Consider the following 20,175-nt stretch of genomic DNA (forward strand, 5'->3'; position numbering starts at 1 on the left):
ATCAAAGAGATTAGTACACTTAAATAGAGCTCTTTTACAACTGATAACATTTCCTGAGAGCCTGACAACAACATCAAAAATCCCAAAACTCAAGTAAGTGGAACAAAAGGCCTCAACTGAGCAGTAACATGAAGTGAGATGAAGGCAGAATTATTTATTCAAGTACAACTTTCAAACCAGATTTTCTCCTGCTGGCTAGAATTATTTGGCATTTTCCAAAAGCAAAAAATATTGCCTGGGTTTCACCTCTGATCTCTCTTCCCTTCTCAATCGCCAAGATTTTTGTTACCAGTGAGAATCACACTAATGTAGACCAAAAATATATATAGTGAGGAGGATTTAGAAAATTGCTATTAGTGGGAATTGTGTATTTTGTTCTGAACAAGCTTTCTGTCCAAAGTTCCTTCTTTATATAAGCAGAGACCATATTTAGTCCCACAGCATGATTAAATGAGTGGCACACACATCAAGAAATCAAATATTTCTTTATGATCATCTTAACAAGGTCAGGTGTTGCAGAATTGTATCTGTGGTTTATTGACTACTGCTAGGAAAAAAATTGATTCTTCATATAACCTGCACAAGCTCTTGCTTAACACTTTTTTTTTGTAGGTTTTTTTTTAATAAAATGCTAAAGGCTCTGCACAAATAATGTATTTGGATTTGCATTATTCTTCCACTATGCCATTTGCCAATTCTTTAGCTGTCACATGACAAGAAAAAAATTGCATTATTTAAATAACAAGGGCTGAAAAACTAGCAACTTAGTTAAAGCAGAGTGGAACTAAAAGTACATCTTCTAGCAAAAATTTGCTTCAATATAAACAAAAAAAAAAACCAAAAAAGACCCCAAAAAACCAAAAACAAAACACCAAACTTCCCCCCAAAAACCCTCAAACAGATTTAGCAAACACTGCAACAGAGACATCATTGGTATACGTGCAGCATTAACTACTGAGATGTAAAACATCCTTCAGATGACCCAGGAGGTATCTACTGAGTGCTTGCTTTTGGAAAAAGAAAACACACACATAAAACCAGAAGAAACTGTCTTAACACATTCATCAAGTTTGCAAGTTGTATGTTAACTACTTCAGCAAAACCCTGCTTGAAAAGAAATGTTAACACATGTTCCATGTAAGCACCAAACAGGAGCAGCATCAGAGAACCCAAACTTCATCAGAGTATGGCACTGACTATTTCTTACCTGAGCCTATATGCTCAGGATGAGGTTTTCTCATTCTTTGGCCTCCCTGGTGAAATATCCAAGGCTGACTTTTTAAAATAGAATAAATAAAATAGAAAGAATCACTTATGTCTGTTCTTTAACAAGAATATGAAGAAGCTGTCAAAAGGAATAACTGAAAGGTCAAGTCTGACAAACAACTGAAGATTCAAATTACACCCTCTATTACAACTGAAGCCTCCTGGTCATAAAAAAAAAAATAAAAATTTTAAAAATTTAGTGCCATTTCATGCCTAATTCCATGTAGAACTACCTTGGCTAACCATCCACAACCAAATATTTCACCTTATTAAGTCCAGAGCTCATGTGTAGATCATTTCCCTAAAAAAAGCTCTAAATATAATACTTATTTTCTCTTGGTAAGACTCTACTTTTATAAAATGCCAAATGATTCTAGCTTGGGGAAGAGAATCCAGTGTTAATCAACACTATTAAAGAAAACAAAACCACCACTAAGCAAATTTCTAGGATAATTGAACATCCCTTGACACACCTATATAATTTGAGCAGCTCTACTGTTTTCATTAGCATAGCTTAATGCATTTTATTGCATCACTGTTAACAGGAAGACACACTCTAACATCCAACACTTCCTTTTCATTTACAATATTAGTGAAAACCAGTATTAGTATCACAAAAAAAGATGGACTTTTAAAAGCACCTGGCAGTAAAGTTGGGCAAATAAATGCCCACTTCTTTCTTCTCCCTCTGCTGCTCCACAGAAGCCAAGGAGCTGTAACTGTGCTCATTGATCCTGTGCCAGTATGAAACAGCTCTAGCAACACAAATTAGCTCTGCATGAATGCAAATTATATGTCAAATATATAAGTATCAGGTTTTATAAACTTGGGGTTTTTTGTAATGGTTATATTGGAAATAAGTCAATTGGGAAGAAAAACCATGGTGTTTTTGAGGAGGTGAGGAGATGTAGTCTGTATCTGAAATTAAGAGGAGATGTATTTAGTATATGTGATCAAAAATAAATGTCTGTCACCAAAAAAATCTATTTGCTTAGCCAACACATTCTACAGCATTCCAGTTTATTCAATTTGTGCACTCTGTCCTGTAATACAATTCCAAGCACATATGAAGGAAAGCAGATACACAAAGATGACAGTAATGAAAGAGCAGACCATTCATCAATGTGAGGCATAAACCTTTACTATATTTATTGACATACAGTCTCTGTAATTGACAAAGATGTAGAAGTTTCTCTCAAAAAGAAACCATCAGAAATAAACTAAACTGAATACCCTCATATAAACCACTGTAGGTACAGACACATTTTATTAGGTCATGTATTTAAAATATACCACATAGGCCACTGAAAACAAACTAAAGCACTTATTTCAGTTTGCTGGCAGTGGCCACAAAATGAGTAAGTTCATTCAAGAAGAAACAAAAATGTAGCAAAATGGCACCACAACTAAACAGAAGTTTACCACAAATATAGTCATAAAATGCAAAAATATGCTCTGTAGGGAAAGCAAGTCTTTGAAGAATAAACTGGAAAGAGGTAAGGCTGATGGGCTTGAAGCTGTCCCATGAGCCACAGCACATATCCCCTTCTCTTCAGAGAGGCCAACACTGCAAACCTGGGGCCACATTAGGGACAACAGGACAGAAAATGCCCTTCCCAACTAATGTCCTGCTGGCTGCCACAAACCAGCAATTGTCATCTTCCAAAGCAGGAGCCAGCATCCAGGGCATGCTGTTTAAAAGCCACAGAGCAAACTGTGTTCCATGCCCATCACAAATTGCCTGCTTTGGCTGTGATGCCAGATGGCAGCAAGGTCCCTTTGGTACCAGCAGGTCCAGCAGCCTCATCCAACACTGAGATTATGATCAAAGCCTCCATCTAGACCTCTGTGATATATTTATGAGGGATAAAATTGGTTCTGTGAGCTAGTTTAGGAAGAAGCCTTGAATATTTCCCTGACAAAATCAATTTCCATACTTTTGTTCACAGCAGTCAGGAATTGTTTATTTTTTAGTCTGTATCAAAGCACCATAAGCAGACCAGGCCTTAAATAAGAGCATCTGGTTTTAAAGCTACAGGTAAAGCTGAAGACCTTTTAACATTCCATTACTTATTCCTACAAATGGGAATTCATTTTAACTGATTAAAACCCCACAGAAACTCTAGTTAACAGCTATAAGCGTTTGAATTCCGTATTTATTCCTGAAAATATAGCACACAAAATATCCTGAGCAGTAAAATACACAGAAAAAAAATACCTATCACATTTCCCAGTTTTCTAAAGGCTAATGCATTTTGATCAATAAACTGCAGGGTAATTTACTGTTCCATACCAATAAACTATACACTCACTTTTCAGAACAAGTGAGATCTGTCCATGCAACAAAGGTTTATGAAACCTAACTTTAAATAAAATACATAAAAAACACACATGAAGTATGGCCCTACCTTTTTGTTTAGTAAATCTGGACTGCCTGCTCTGTTGGATAATTGCTACTATTCCTAACATCTATGACTCTTTGAAACAAGATGTGTTACATAACTAAATGGTTCTCTCCATATACTGACAAAATATAGAAAAAAGAAATGGGGGCTTTTTAATAAAAGGAGCTCACAGTTACTATAATTATTAGGATTGCTATTGTTAAATTGTTTAAAAAATTGGGCTCAAACAGTTGAGAGGGTGACCAAGAGCTTGGAAAGCATAAATTTTAAGTTGATCAACTTCAGAGGAGTGAAACAAGCCACCACCTCTGCTCAGAAGCTCTCGTTCCTGAAAATGAGACTCATTGCCTGCTGCAAACCAAGCCTGGCAAGACAGCATCAAACCCCCTCCCTGCTCAAGAGCATTTCTCCTTCCAGAAAAATTGCTCACATTCACTGCAATTCACTGTCCAGAACAGCAACACTCCAGAAGAACTTCAGAAATGTGGTTTCAAACAATCACAGGATTGTTTTTATTACTGCATTAGGTGTTTGTGTCACCACTTACTTCTAGTCGAGGCAATCAAAACAAGTGCTTAGTTAAATCTTGCCCTCAATACTTTCCCACAGTTCAAGGACAAACCAATTTCTCTTGTCACACATTGCAAGATTCTTTTTAAGAGGAGCTGCTGCAAACCAGAGAGAGGAATCAGAGTGCATCATAGCAGAAAAAAAAAAAGGTGACAAACATGAAAGAAACAAAGAGAAGAGCTTTGTTAAACTCATAAATGTCAATTTTAGGGAAGGAATCTATTAAAATGAAAAGCTAAACAAGGTATATTTAGGGATCTAATCCTTTTTAGTTAAGAGAAACTACTCTTCTCCCATCACCAGGCAGCACTGATTATTTTAATAAAACCTAATAAAGCAAGGATTATCAAGCACAGATTACCTACCTGTAGGTAACAAAGCACACTAAACCAATTGATGCCAGTTGACATCACTCATCTGTTGAAAAACAGGCAGTCACCAATTACTAACAGAACAATAACTTGTTTGTTTAATGAATATGCTAATTTACTGAGCTCTCATTAGACAGATATGCAGGCAATATTGATGAGTTCCATAAGGCATTATAAAGTATGGCTGAATTATTTCAAAACAAATTAATGCAGAAAATATTGTACACTGTTCAATGGAATAATAAAAGCCTGGTAGCAAGTGAATCCTCTGGGTGAGCCCTCTGAAAAAGGCCCAAGTTAAAACCATGACCCATCATCCATGTTTGGGTGTGGTCCCTGGAGAGGCTTCATCTGCCTGAAATGTACCTGAAGGCCCTTCAATAAAAACAAAAGAGCTTTTTATTATCTTAATTTTGTCTGGTTTTAGGTAGTCCCAACAAGGCATCAGTAGCAGTAGGTGTTTAGGTCCTCCAGCAGGGAGAACTTTGCATTTTCCACACAACCACCTGCAGTACCTCTGTTACCAATAAATCCTAAGGAAAAGCTGGTTCATCTGCATTTAGTGCAATGCAACACAGCCCTGGAAACAAAAGCACTGATTAAATTTTCAATTCATAGTTCATTTTGCTTGAGTTGGGACTGCATCTATTTTCTGTTTTTCTCTCTTAATAATTTTAAGTTCCTAAATTAAGAAGGAAATAGAAATTGGTTTTTCACTCAAGAAAGAGCCATATCTGTCAATTTGTAATCATTTATTCATACACAATTTAAATGAGAAACAATATTAAGTTCCCCTTCAAATTTCAGTTTTACCAAAGGAGTTTTATTTCAATAATACCACAGAAACGAACTGAAATTTCTATCAAATAAACATAAAATATCCTCTACATAAGATAGCCACATAAGCCACATTTCTGCTTTTTAAGAAGAAAATACAAAGTTAGACACAAGGGACTGCAGCAGGGAACACTTTTAGGCAGAGTAGGAAGGTCTGACATTTTTGTGTAATACAAGACAGTTCAAAGTAGCAAGATCCTGCAGAAACCAATTATAAAAAGAACAGTTTCAGCCTCAACCTGAACAGCCTACCCAGAATGTTAAAATTAACCTGGGAAAGTGAATGATTTAGCTAAAGAAATAAGCCTACTGGATTTGACCCCAAAGTCAAGTCATGAATCAAACTCCCTCACTCTCCCCCGATTTGCTCACTGAAGTGGGAGAACCTGCCCAAAACTCACTTGCTAGCTGAACTGCCAACTTTCCAAGGTAATTGAATCTAAAAATATGTGGCTCTAGTAAAGGTTTTCCACATTAAAATTAAAATGCCATCATTACTGAGGGGGGTTTATACATTTCATTCGCTACCTACTGCTTCAAAATTAATTCATTAATAAATATATGAAATATTCATGAGGATTTACTTCTTCCATCTTTAAAACAACATTCGCTTCCACTAAAAGATATATTAAACTACAGTGACATATTAATCAATATTTATTAGGAAACATACAATGATACTTCAACATCCCTCTTTATTTTTGACCCAGTGCTTTCTTTCCTCTCTCAATGGTAGAATCCCTCATCTGGAAATGAGGAACATCAGGATTGTGTCCATCAGTTCTGAAGTGGCTGGATGCTGGGGAGGCTTTCTTTGCTTTATTTCTCTCTTTCATTAAAGCACATCTAAATTTTTCCACCATAGCTCTAACAGCAAAAATTTTGCTGTGTTTTACCAAATATCACAGAAACAGAAGAGGATTTCAGAAGACAGCACCCATCTCTTTCACAATTCCAAAATTTAGACTACCAAACCATATTAACTGGATTAAGAAAACAGAAGAGTGTCTATTCATGAACCTTTCCCTTTAAACAAAACCATAGGAATATGAGCATGAAAACCACAAAGTTTTATAAACATCTCAGTTATGTCTTGTGTGTTTCACAGTATTGCAGATGAAATTGTAAGAATAAATGTACTCAGGGTGGAAGTGGGACTGAAGATCCTGACTGCATTCTTAACAAAATGTATTGACTCCCTTACTAGTTTTCCTCAATGTTCCTGCTGTCTACTGCAAGAAACCCTTTTTTACCTCAAGGGTTTCTGAATGCCTGCTCTACTATGCTCTTTGACTTGATCTTGTGCCCCTCCTTGTCCTTCTAGGTTCAGTCTGATTGCAAACTGATTATCCCAGGCTTTACCTCTGCCCTCTCCTGAACCACAGTGAGTGTGGTGTGATGTTCTTCCACTGCAGAGCTCAGTCATTAGCTCCAGAAAGCACAAATGAATTTACACAATCCTCTTCCAATGTGCCTTTATATCTTCCAGTGTGCCTATATATGTACAAACTCAGCTTTCTGATTTATCCTTCTGTTTACTTCTCATGCAAGGAAGCAGACACAAGAATGAACTTGAAGCAAGTCCTTCACTCATTGCAGATTTAAAGTCTCCAGTAACGATTACACTTTATAGACTTATTTACAGCTTGCTTACACTCAGGGATTTTGACAGCTATTCTGTAAATACACTCTCCTACCCACTAAGCTCCATTGTAAACTACCAGGAACATGCACGGGGTCACACTTGAGCTCCTTCTGTCATTCTTATTCTCCTTATCTCTCAAAATCAGAATCTGAGCCCACATCCTCGTGCTTTACAAGGCAGATCCTAGCAGATCATCATCATCCTGGATGATCCTTCTGGGTGTCTGCATGTATGGGTTTGTGAGGACTACAAAAGTCCTCAAAAGCAACAGAGGAGAGGGTGGGAAGACTGTTCTCTTGAACAGCAAGACCCTGACCTCTCTTCTCCATTTCCCACACCTTGTTCAGCAGCTGTTTCAGTCAGGCTGCTACAGACTGACCTCCAAATAAAGCAGGACATCCCCAAACCCCTGACAGCTGCATCCTGCTGCCCACCCAGGGGAGTATTCAGGACTCTATCTATAGGCAATCAGCAAAATAAAACTTCTGCAAATTAAGTGACAGCAGCCTGGTGACCCTGAGAAGCCCTGGGATGCATTTTGCCTTGTGTGGACAGGCTGCCTGAGCAGGGCTGAGGACACCCCAGGCCATGAACCTTCACCTCACCAGTGAACCATTAACAGCTTCCAAAAACCCTGACACAGGGCAGGTTCCTTTTTCTGCAGGATTACATGAAAACTATCTGGTTCAAACAACAAGCAGAAGGTCACCTCACAAACAGGATGTCACAAAACAAAGCTGCCAGCCCAAACACCAAGCTGCCAATCCACCCCAAGAGCCAAACAATGCCCCCTGTCCTTACTGCAGAAATTGTTGGCAAAGTATTTTTTCCTTGCATTTTTAAACCAAATTTCAGCCTAATAAAACAGAATTACATGTGCCCAAAGAGCAAACATGTCTACAGAAGCTTTACACCTCTGGAATCGATTTTCAGAGCTTTTGCTTGGGCAAAGGAAGAATATGAATTCCCAGATTCAATTTCTGCTTTTGTCAATGTTCTCACCATCAGAAGTTCTGCTTTGCATTAGTAATTAATTTTAGTCAAATTATGTTCATTTTGCTTATTTCATACTTCAAAGCTTTAAGAGAAGCATCCTTTCCTGACCTAAAAAAGTAAGGCTTTGAAGTATCTGATGAAAATAAACTCACTACCATACACAACTGCATAATCAGTTGCAGAAAATACTGTAACATGTTCCCTGCCTTGGCAAATGAAAGAAGATTGTTGGTGATATGCAAAACACATTCAAAAAGTGAAATAAGCCATCTTCTCCACATATTTTAAGTATCTTGAGGGGAAATTTTATATTTTTGTTCTGATCATAAAAATGTTTAATTTCCTAATTTTTTACAAGATTAAAATGATATTTTTATGCAACTATGAAGAAATGCTCTAAACAGTAAACATAGCCAGAAAAAAAATTCTAAAACTATTGTACCACCAAACATGAGACAAAGTAGCCACTACCAATTTTTTCTTTCCTGCATGCAAATTCAGCTTTCTAAATTGTTACAAAACCCAAAGCATATTCAATAAGATTAACAGAAATGTTTCTGCATTCATATCTCAAGTAATCATATCTATCAAAGAAGTGTTTCACGCCTACCATACCCTGGAAGAATGCTTTTTCAAGTGTTAGAAGTCACTGATATTTTAAGAAAAACACCGATAAAATGCCAATTTAGACAGTTTGAGCTCCATTTTTCATCACAGAGAAGGAAATATGAAACATAATCACAGCTTTTTTGTTCCAGTTCTTTAATATTGAAGTCAAATCATGATAATTTCCATGCTACCTGACTATGTCATCACAGAATATGACTTTGAGCACTAAGCCACATAACACTTCCAAGCAACAAAAATGCAAATGCCCATGGTAGTAAAATAAAGAAATACAGAAAAGTATCTACAGAAACAGTTTCAGTGCGTGCCTAAGCCATATCTGGTTTATTAAACCAGTCCAGAATGGTCTATACCAATTTCTTTCCTGGAAGCAGTAAGAAAGGACTGGTACCCATTTTTTGTTTCAGTCTGAATTGAAACTCTGTGTTGTTAATAAGTCCTCATTTTAATCAGACCATTTGACTTAGACTGACATGAAGCCAAACATTAAGAATATTTTTTCCTTCCTTTGCTGGTAATTTCTTTATTAATATTTTTCCATTATTTATACCTAATTATATAAAGTCACTCTGCTGCCATTCTCAAATTTCAAAGCAAGCTTAGGACACTACAAGAAGCATCACTTCATAATCCTCAAAGACTTTGACCTAAAGCAGATTTCTACATTTCTGACTGTATGGAGGGAGACAAATGTAGACTTTAATTCAATGAAACAGCACTTCCAAGCCCAAAGGATGATGGCATTGGATTTTGGCAATGGGTGATGCCAACTCCAATGGTTAAGGAAATTGGGATTGTGCCCAGACTTGTTTCTTGTGTCTTATTGCAGCCCATGCTGCATCCAGAAATAAACAACATTAGAATAAACAACAGCCACTGTTCTTCCCTCACCTTCTCCCCAGAGGGAGCTGCCAGGGCCCTGACCAGTTCTTGTTCCCACATGTTCTCCTGTTGTCAGCTCCTCACACATCTGCATTTGGAAGTTATCAGAGCTCTCCAGAAACCTCCTGGAACTCCTGATATGTTCCCAGCTGTGCTGTCCCTCCAGGAGGACCTGGGGGGAGTGAAGTCCTCCATGAGGACAGGGCCTGCTGAGGCTCCCTCAGGCTCTGCAGCTTCATCTGCTCCTTGCTGATGCAGGTGCCTGCAGCAGAAATGCACAACAGCCCTGTCAGAGATGTTGGTGTGCCCCCAAATCCTGACCTGTGGGTTCCAGCTGGGTCATCCACCCTCCCTAGATGGAGCTCCAGCACTCCAGCTGCTCTGGAGTCATGTCCAATCATCTCACATCATGGTTAAAGCAAGCTCTAAATAGCTGTTCCCCTGCTTCCAAAATTTATGGTGTTACTTTAGACTATTTTAATCTGAGCCATTTAACTGAAAAACAAATCTAGACTGAAACTCTGCATGAAAGAATTCAATTAAATAGATTCACTGTTTCCAATGTGTGTGGAGTGACAGAATTGATGATGATAGAAAATTTAAGGGAAAATACATTTTTATGCCATCTTCAAACCTTAGCAAGTACTATCTTGACAATAAAAAGGATATGGTTTCTTTTAATAGGCCTTTCATCTTTAATTATCATGAATAGCTCTATGTTTTACCTATACCCATCAGTGTTATGTACAATTGGCACATAGAACTCCTCCAATAACTGGAATTTCCCTGACATTTTCATACCAATACTCTGTGTGAACAACTTTTCTTTTTTACACAAGGCAGTAACTGCTTTCTTGGTTGACATGAAATTAGCAGATGTCAAATTAAACTGTCCTTTTGTCCACAGATCCTTCAGAGAAAGATATCAAAAGATAATGAAGTGTTCCATTAGTAATCTGTGTCTGGTTTTTAATTTGCAGTTTCATATTTTTCAGTCAAAAGTCTTGGACAAGCAGGCAAACCCAGCAAACATGATCAAAACTCTCACTTAATTTTTCACTCCTCCTGACAATTCTTACAAAACTTTTGCATCTCATGAAGAATTTAGGTGGACAAGTGATTTTCTCTCCTGACACAAACTGAGGCTGATTTTCACAGTTTACATTGCTCAGACTCCAACCCAACCCAGACTGTGATTCTACAACACACAAATTAAAGACAAACAGGGTAGACAGAAATTGATCTGTCACCAAGTACTACCCATGTGCAAGGTAAGTAAACACAACTGAATAATAATGTAGCACAAAACATGCTTAAAAGTCTTTTCTTAAATGAAACAGTCTTTGAGTGAAACATCCCAAACCACATTCAAGCCCAATGGAGTTGTGAGTGCCTAAAGCTTTATGATTTTGGACTCAAAGCTTCCAAACACACAGATCATCACAGAATCAAAATTTAATTCAACTTTGGGATACAGACTCTTATAGTTTAGGGAAACCTACGAGCAATTAGGAAGAAACCAGAGAGAGGACAGGAAGAAAAAAGCTCATGGGTAAATCTGCTCAAAACAAAACTTGGATTTATTGAATGTATTTTGTGCTATCAGTATAAGTTGTTGACTGAAGAATTAAAAAAGATGTTCCAACAAGTAAGTGGAAAAACAGCAAGTCTTTAAATTTCTTCACAGTTAACATTTAGCCACTAATTATACAAAAACATCACCATCAGCATAATAGCACAAACAAACTACAACACCAATCTAGGGTTTTAATTTTCATTACCACATTAAAGGATGGCTTCAGCTTGCAGTTCAGAATCTGTTTTAAGTCTCACTTGTACAACAAAGAATTCAGCAGCACAGCAAAACTCCACTATTAAGGAATCTTTCACAATAGTCAATCTTAACTCCTGTTTGTTTCATACCCACTCCTGCTGTTATCTAGTTAAAATAAAATCAGTAGCTTCTAATCATGGATCAATGCTTAATAACCAGTTCCAAAGCTACTGGCATATGCACTTGGACAGGTAATATGACTTCTCTGTCCTGTGTTTTATTAAAGTGCTATGGAAGAAATAAGCTGAGTCACAGATGGTTAGAAACTGCTTTTAGAGAATTAGAGGAGGAAACTTTCTGGAGAAAACCCTCAGAGTATGTGCTCAAGTCTGTAGATGATAGTAACAGTCACAAATATGCACAGAAAAACTGGACTGGCCAAGGCAAAAACGAGCTGAGCTACTCACTACAGGTGTGGCCAACAATAAAAATTATCAGTTGAGGTTAAATCACTTTAGAATGAGTGAGTCCCCAAAACAGTGAGGGAGACAACCTCATCTCTATACATTAAATGAGGACATTGCCCATTTTTGTGAAAATGAACCTTCTAAACAAGAGAAAGGATAAAATAGCAGAAAAATTAACTACTTCCAAGAAACAACTATAACCCAACTGTGTCTAAACCTTCATCTCACTTCTCTGTATTCCCAAAAGAACCTCAGCAGCTTCACACATTTCAGATAAAATCCCTGCTGGCAGTCATCAGCCAGATAGACCAAATGAAAGGTGACTTAAAAAAAAAAAGTAAAAAAAAAAAGGAAAACTACCACATACACTGACATTTCCAGAGAAAAAACAAGAGGAAACAATCACTCAGATAACTGTAAAGAAAACACAGTTTGTCTATTGACAGTTTATCTAGTTCCTCAGGAGGCAGATCAATGAAAAAAACCCACTTGCTTTTATATAAAAAAAACTTCAACCAATGCTAAACATACCCAAGGAATGTAAGGAGTCTCTGGGTAAACTGGTTGGGAGTTCAGATGGGGGGGTCAGGAACGATTTATTCAGAGCCATGTTTAAAACCACAGGTGCAGCTAATTCTCCATCTAATATCATATTCATGAAGGCTCTCTCTTCTTATCTAATTAGCCCCATCCCCTGATTATACCTCCATGAGGTAGAAAGGAAGGTAAATCAGTGCAGCAAAATGCAGCTTTTCTGCTTCAAGACAGAGCTGTGATATCTGTGTCAGAGCCAGATTGCTCCCAGGGTAGAAGTTCCACTAGTAGAAAACTAACTGGGAGAAAAAAAAATCAAAAAAAAAAATCACAGTCTGAGGTTATATTTATGTTTTCATTTCCTTTTTCATCTCAAAATAGGATTCAATAACCATGTGTTTAATGGAACTGCCGGGGAGGAGTGGGCCAAACATCTGCTCCACTTTGGCATTTCAGTTTTGTCTAGAGTTTGAGGAGGGCTTTCCTGTCATTTGGATGAGGTGCCTGTAGAAAAAGCTGTTTGTGAAAGTCTGTAGGCTCATGTATTTCCTGCCTCTAAAATGTAAAACCTTGAAAATATAGCAAAACTGCCAACCAGGAAAAGCCAAATAGGGAAGCAGTCCAAAGAAATTTTCAAGAACACCAAAGAAAACTGGGAAAAAAAGAAGAATTCAACATTGAAGCAGCTTCTAAAGCCATGAATTGAAAAGTTTTTTTCAGTTTTGTGTCACGTGGAGGATCAGCTATCACAGCTGATAGCTTCTTGCAAGAGGCAGAACTGTCTCTGTTCAACATTAATAAGGTTTTACAGATATCCAAGTCTAGGAACTGAAGGCATCTGCAGTGAGCAACCTTGCAGTTCCCTACATGTAACTTCTTTACGTTCTGGCAGATTTTATAAGAAAAAATCTTGTTTAATTTCATCTTCCCCTTCCTTTTCTTTTTTTTTTTTTTATATTTTCAATGCATGTGGAATCTGGATGTGTTCTGGCAGGACTGAGGCCCATTTTGAAGGTTGGCATAGGGCTCATAAGGCACCAACCAACCTGCTCACCCTATTACAATACTGGAGAGTTACCTTAAGCACTTTTTTTTAAAAAAATGATTCTGATTTAATTGTCCCTCGTTTATATTCATCGCTGAATTTCACCGCATCTGAAGCTATTTTGAATACACAGCATTCTCCCAAAGGGCCCAATCCAACTCCCATTCAAATAAACAGCCTTCAATGGAGCCTATTTGTTGCCAGCCAACAAGATTGAATTCTGCTGCCGAGTGGTCCCCGGAGCGTTTGTCACAGCTCTTCACAAATATTGCTCCAGCAAGAGCAGGCCTCAAAGCTCCAGTCCACATGCACTGCAGACAACTCAAACCTATCTTTTATCTTCTTGAAACCTTTGGTCAGGTTTAAAACTCCAGCAGCACAAAGAATCGAATCTATCAAGAATATAAACAGCAAAAGGAGTAAAAGAATATTTAACAGTTATAAAAAAGTAAAGGGAAAGCAAAAGGATGATAAAATAATTTCATATTATAGAATCAACTACCATTTACTCCACCCCTAAAATGAAGCTACACAGGAAAATGGGTTCAGATTACAATGACAGCATATAACCAAATTTCACAGCTGCAGTTTTGAAATAATAAGAAATATTGCAACAAAGTGTAGAAACATCACTCCAAAGAAGTCATAAGGGCTATGAGGAAAGAATCTAAATCTCACACAGGGTTACCAAAACAACAAAGTTGGAGACTGGTATTTCTTGACTGTATTCACACCATATGGAAGACCCTCATCTGTGAAAGAAACACTGTGATGGGCTTTGAGGACAGGTTTTGGTGGCTTGTGCTAAATAAAGTAACAGTGTAACTTCTCATCTGAGCAACAGAATGAGTGATAGAAATGAGAAAAACTTTCAATGGAAGGGATCTTACTCTGAAATCCTTTATCCTATTTTCTAGCACAGAAATCCAGACTCTGGCTGATCAACTCATTTGTAGCTTAAAGTCTGAGACAGTGGAAGATTAGGGGACTGTTTAGATGGGAATTCTATTATGCAACATTGCCGAATTGAAGACCTTTATAAAGGAAAGTGGTTTGCTTTGAAGTTAAGAACTTGATTTGTTGTTATAGGGTATTGATGTGGTTCTTGAAAATAGCCTACTTGGAAAACACAGATCTTGGGAGATGCTCTCAGTATCTGGCAGAGTGCAGAAACAGAATAAAAAAATGTGATTTATAATACAAGCTCAACAGCTCTAGTTCAAAAATAATGCACAAAAAGAAGGTGATTTTTTTTTTAAAGTTGGCCACCTTGGTATCTTAAGAATACTCTTGAATATCTGAGCTGATACCCAGTTGTTTCAGTGGGGCAATTTACAGATTGCCTCCATGCTTTGAGACATAACAGAATAGACCATGAGCTCCTACTTTCCACCTATCTCTCACTGCACCACCTGGTAAAGACAGGGCTTGAAACCCAACCAAAGCACCTTAACCAGAACATCTCCTAAGTTCACACCAAATGACACTTTTCAGACAATGCTCCATACTCCCACCTTTCCAAACCCTACAAGAACAGGGATGTTACCTCTAAATTCCTTACTGCAGGATCAGACTCACCTAACTTGATGGCAGGAAGACATCTTCAACCCTAAAATGAATATTCCCCAAACATTGTTGTGACTGACAGCATTGCCCATCCACAGTAATGAGATTAAATCTGTATATATATAGATAAATTGTATAAATCTGTATATATATAGATATCATTGTTTATGTGTGTGTATATATCCACACACAAACAGTCTTCCTGAAAGAAAGGCAGTGAAATGGACGAATGCTAAATCAACAAATCAATTGCACTGAGTTCTGTACCCAGCATTCAAATAGGAAAGCTGGGCATAAAAGATTTCAGATTTACAGCCTCCTTCAGGTTAAAAGATAAACCACACAGCTGCAGTTGTGCAACACAGGTTAAGCACCAACAGGACCCTTTACCCCAGAGCCCTGCACCTGCAGCCAGGAGCGTTCCCAGCAGCGGCACCTGTGCACAGAGCCGGACACAAACACGCTTTGCTTGTTCCAGGGGCTTTTGCTTCGTGGAAAACATTTATGCTCAGAAGTGTGGAGCAAAGTAAGGTTCTCATGCAGGTGCTCATGATGGAAAGGTAAAATAACAGAGTTGGTTGCCAAAGGCACGAGGGCTGTCCAGAATGTGCCTATCTCATTTTACCTCGGCGAAGCTGCTGTCGAAGTGAATAATGAACTCCTGCTACACCTCAAGAGAGCCCCTGAGCCCCTGCAGGACGCTCATCTACTCTTTCCCACAGCTCTGCTGAGGCTCAGGACCACCGGGAAGCCTGGGCTAGGATGGATTTCCCAGGAGAGCACAAGGAGGCATGTTCACCGCGGCGTGACCTCAGCCAGCCGCACTGAGCCAACCCACCGCGATGCTGCCACCGAAACGCGCTCAGACAGACGCTATCGCTTCGTGCACAGCGTCACCCAGCTCTGCTACTGAAATATTTCAGAGTTCTGGCAGGTGTGGGGGGAGCGGGGCGCTCCCAGCCAGCTTTGGTCTGCCCAGCCCTGAGCCAGCGCCGCCGCCACAGCTTCGCCCCGACCCCGCAGGCGCCGGGGCTGCGGGTCGGGCGCATCCTCCAGCCCGAGCATCGCAGCCAGCGGGAGCGCAAAGATTCCCCCGCGGCCGCGGGGCTCAGGCGGGCACGGCGAGCGGGGACGGCGGGGCGCGGGGCCGGGCTCGCTCACTCACCGGGAATCGGGCCCGCAGGCGGGCGGATCGCAGGGCCAGGTCCCGCAGCACGGCCCCCGCCTGCCCGGCCAAGGGCGCCGCCATCTTCGCCGCTGTCCCCGCCCTGCCCCGCGCCCCGGGCGGAAGCCCCGGCGGAGGCGGAGAGGGGCCGGGCGGAGCCCCGGCACCGCCGTGAGGGGCTGGGGGAGGCCTGGACAGTGGGGTCGGCACCTTGGGGCAGGGTATAGGCCCCTCTGAAGGAGGGTGCGCTATCTCTGACCAGGAAACACCGAGGGAGTTGTGCCTGTTCAGCCTCGAGAAGAGACCACCGAGAGGGGACTCCGTTAATGCGTGTAACTGTCTAAAGGTTTCTAGAAGATGGACCGGGCTCTGCTCGCAGCGACAGGACAAAGAGACAATGGACAGGGACTGATGCCCAGGAAGTTCTGCCTGAACATGAAGAACTTCCTCGCTGTGCACTGAGCACTGACCGACTGGATTGCAGAGGGAGGGTGTGGGGATGCTCCAGAGCTGTCTGGGCACGGTGCTGGGCCCTCTGCTCTGGGATGAACAGGGAGGCTGGAGCAGAGGAGCCACTGCGGTCCCTTCCAGCCCTGCCCATGAAATTGTGTTTGAGATGAGTGTGCCCAGCATGGCCGGGTTAGGGACTGGGGCCCAGGGCTGTGACCAGAGCAGGAAGGGCTCTGTGGAGAAGGCAGCGCCTTGGAATGGGCAGGCAGCCATGAGTGGAGTGCCTGGGGAGCCTGAGGTGCCAGCCTTGCACTGCTGGAGGCTGTTCCGACTTCTTTTTTCATGACTAAAAGGTCTTTTGGTTTTCGTTAGGAAATATCAAATTAACCCAATCTAATAAACCCTAATAAGGCTTCACGGGATCCAGCTGACTCTTCATAGCCACTTTAATCTGAACTCCATAAAATTCTCTTCTTAATCTACAGGTGAAATATGTCACTGTCAGGTTGAATATTAGGAGGAATTTTTTCACAGAAAGGGTTGTCAGGTGTTACAATCCAGCTGCCCAGGGTAGTGGTGGAGTCACCATCCCTGGAGGTTTTTAACAAAGGACTGGATGTGGCACTTGGTGCTGTGCTCTATTTGTCAAGGTGATGATTGGTCACAGGTTAGACTTGAATATCTAAGGGGTTTATTCCAACCTAAACAATTCTGTGAAACCTGTGAGTTAATGCCAAACCTGAGACACCAAACTCAGGCCCTCTTGGGGGATGGAGCAGAAGAGCAAAGCCCATAAAGCTTTATGTCCATAACGTGGACTTAAAATCTGACATGAGTTCACAGTCGGAGCAGAGGTTTCATGAAAGGGAGTCCCAGCAGCCAGATTTTGAAGACTGTTCATCCATCAGGAATGACTTGGGGGCTGGTGTGGACACAGGTGTACCATGTCTACAGTCTGAAGCAAACTCAACAGTCTGATGGCCTGGTCTTTGCAGATACATTTGCTATGTCACTCAGTTGAGTATTTCCTAGTCTGTTTCTGTTTAGTGCACGTTTGAGATAATCCACCTATGAGTAATAGAGAGTTAACCAAATAGCTCACACAAATCGTCCATTTACAATCATGGTTTGAAAACAAAAAGCTAAAACTGAGCAGTGGCTGAGATACCCTTGCAATTTTACAACAGTTCATATTAAATTCACCTATATTGAAGCATGCAGAGTTAGCATTATATGGAGGCATTATTTATGCTGAACATTATTTATTCAGTGGTTTATGATGAAATAGCTGGATAAACACTTAAATCCTCATCTTCCAGTCCAGGATGTGAGTGGGAACAAAGGAAAATGCTCCTGTTGGGGCTTAGAACTTACACTCCCAAACATGTTTTTTAAAAAATCAGGACTGAACAATTCCTTTATTGGAATTTAATCAGCAAATAAATTATATGTCTAATAGAGAAAAAATTTGCAATTTCATAAAAACTGAGGTGCTAGAAAAGTCTGAAATTGAACACTTTTGTCTTTGTCATGACAATTTAGGTAATGTAATGTGTTTCAATAAAGAATCTGGAGATGCTATTTTTGATAGCATTGAGCAGTAATGTATGGTGCCAGTATTAACCCAGGTATTACTGTGTGCTTGTTCTTTCATAATATTATATACTGACTTAGGTATTATGATGGAGGAACTATAATTTCATTTTTAGTTTCATGGCTGTGGTTCAGTAAGCACAGCGTTCCCTATTCATACAGACTATTATGGCTGTCTGCATTAGGTTTATATATATATAGCAGGTATATAAGCTTTCAGATAATGTCTGTGAATTGCATGCAAGGCTATCATTTAATGCTGTGAAGAGCATTTTCACTGCTTAATATAAATAATGCAGAACCTGCTTTACTATATTTTTTATTGTTTAGATTTAGTGGAAAACCACTGCACAGTGTGGAGTAGTCACCAAGACATATTCCCTTTTGTATCTCTGTTGCAGAACATACCTGACCTTTAAAGTATGAGGAGAAAAGATAGATTCATTGTCTTCACATCCAGTTTCCTTCTGTGTATGTTTCAGCCAAAGCAAATTTAGATGAAACAGGTCTCTGAAGCAATTAGAGCAAGCAAGAGCCAGAATTTTTGGATCATGGAGTACAAGATGTGTTGGTGTGTGAGAGGAGGGACAAATTATGAATTATTGTTGGGGAAAACACTTCCAATGCAAGAATTTGGGAGCAGCTGAGGAGTAGTGTCAACACACCATCCTCACAAATAAGGAGGGGGGTGAAGTGAAAAATAAAAAAGGATAGAGGGAGAGGCTGGTTTCAAAGGTCTTTCCTTCTAGACTTGCAGACATTTCTCCCTGTATCTCTCATGGATATGCAGCATTTGAGTCTGCTTCTGTTCTGTCTTCCCCAAGATACACAAAAGGCTGGATTGTAACTAACTTTTTTGTAGTGGTCTATTTAATGGAAAACAACCAGTAATGGTTTTGCAATTAAGTTTAAAAAAGAACATTGTGTAAGGTTTATACCTCTTTAGAAGTTATCCTTAAGGCTAAATGGTTGATAGTGTTCAAGTGAAAACATTTAAAGACAAAAGAAATCACCTTATCACAGGTAAAGCACAATTCTAAGTGGTTTTGCAATGACATTGCATATTCATTTTCTTATCTGTGCAGATTACCTCCCAAACAATGGTTTTTTTGGTTTTTTTTTCTTATAATGTGTTCCTCTAGCTGGGTTTTGGTGGGTTGTAGTTTCATTTCAGGGTACTGGGACCAGTGAGCTGAAATCTGCTCATTGCCTTGTAATTGTTCTTATGTTAACTAAAGAACTTGAGCTTCACATTGACATGGATTTCATAGGGAATAAGTTTATAATAAATAAGTTTATTTGACAGATACCCCACGCACAGCATCCTCAAGGGTAACAAGTGAGGGTGATAAAGCTGCAGCAAACTCCCTAAAAGAGTCCCACTGGAGGTAGTTGAGGGACAGGAAACAAAATCATAGGGAGAGTCTGACAGTGCCACTGCAGAGCATGAGTCCTGATGCTCAAGCACCTCTCAGATTATGGTGCTCTCCCAATCATTCACTATTTCTCATTCCCTTTCTCTGTTCAAATATTAAACCAAAAAGAAAAATAGGTGATAAATGGTAAATATACCAATGGGTGGAGGAAGGGTAACAAAGGATTAAAATAACAATGTTTGGGTCTGAAAAGAAGGATGAAAATAAGGAATGAAAAATAGTGTATTAGAATGATAAATTGTCTCCTAGGTCACTGAGTTCAGTGATTGCACACAGCCACAAATTCCCCATTCATTAGAACATTATTGAAATGTACTGGAAGGTATCCTGGAAGGAAGCAGGACAGGGTGGTTTTGGCTAGGTAGGATTAAACATCCTGGTTTCTCTTTCTGCAGTGACATGGGAGCTCTGTGTGCTGCTGTATCACCAGGCTGTGTATGTAAATATCAGTCTGCCCTTTTCATTTTCAGACTGCACCTCTGCTGTATATAGAGGAACTTGTGTGTGGCTCAGAATGAAGGAACCAGGTGAAGCCTTAGAACAGTA

At 39.7% G+C, this 20,175-nt stretch overlaps 1 protein-coding gene across 2 annotated transcripts in view; it reads right to left on the reverse strand.

Moving 5' to 3' along the window:
• SUCLG2 (succinate-CoA ligase GDP-forming subunit beta) overlaps positions 1 to 16,420 on the reverse strand; it is a 107,318-nt gene extending 90,898 nt beyond the window's left edge. The window contains exon 1 of one of the 2 annotated variants that reach the window (XM_054640022.2): positions 16,151 to 16,321. In XM_054640022.2, coding sequence (XP_054495997.1) covers positions 16,151 to 16,234 — 84 coding nt within the window. In that variant the 5' untranslated portion in view covers positions 16,235 to 16,321. Of the gene's footprint in view, positions 1 to 16,150 lie in introns of both variants that reach the window. The other variant, XM_077184630.1, reaches the window with a different exon arrangement.
• Between the last annotated feature and the right edge of the window lie 3,755 nt (positions 16,421 to 20,175).

The sequence above is a fragment of the Agelaius phoeniceus genome, chromosome 11 (genome assembly GCF_051311805.1).
Source record: "Agelaius phoeniceus isolate bAgePho1 chromosome 11, bAgePho1.hap1, whole genome shotgun sequence".
NCBI lineage: Eukaryota > Metazoa > Chordata > Aves > Passeriformes > Icteridae > Agelaius > Agelaius phoeniceus.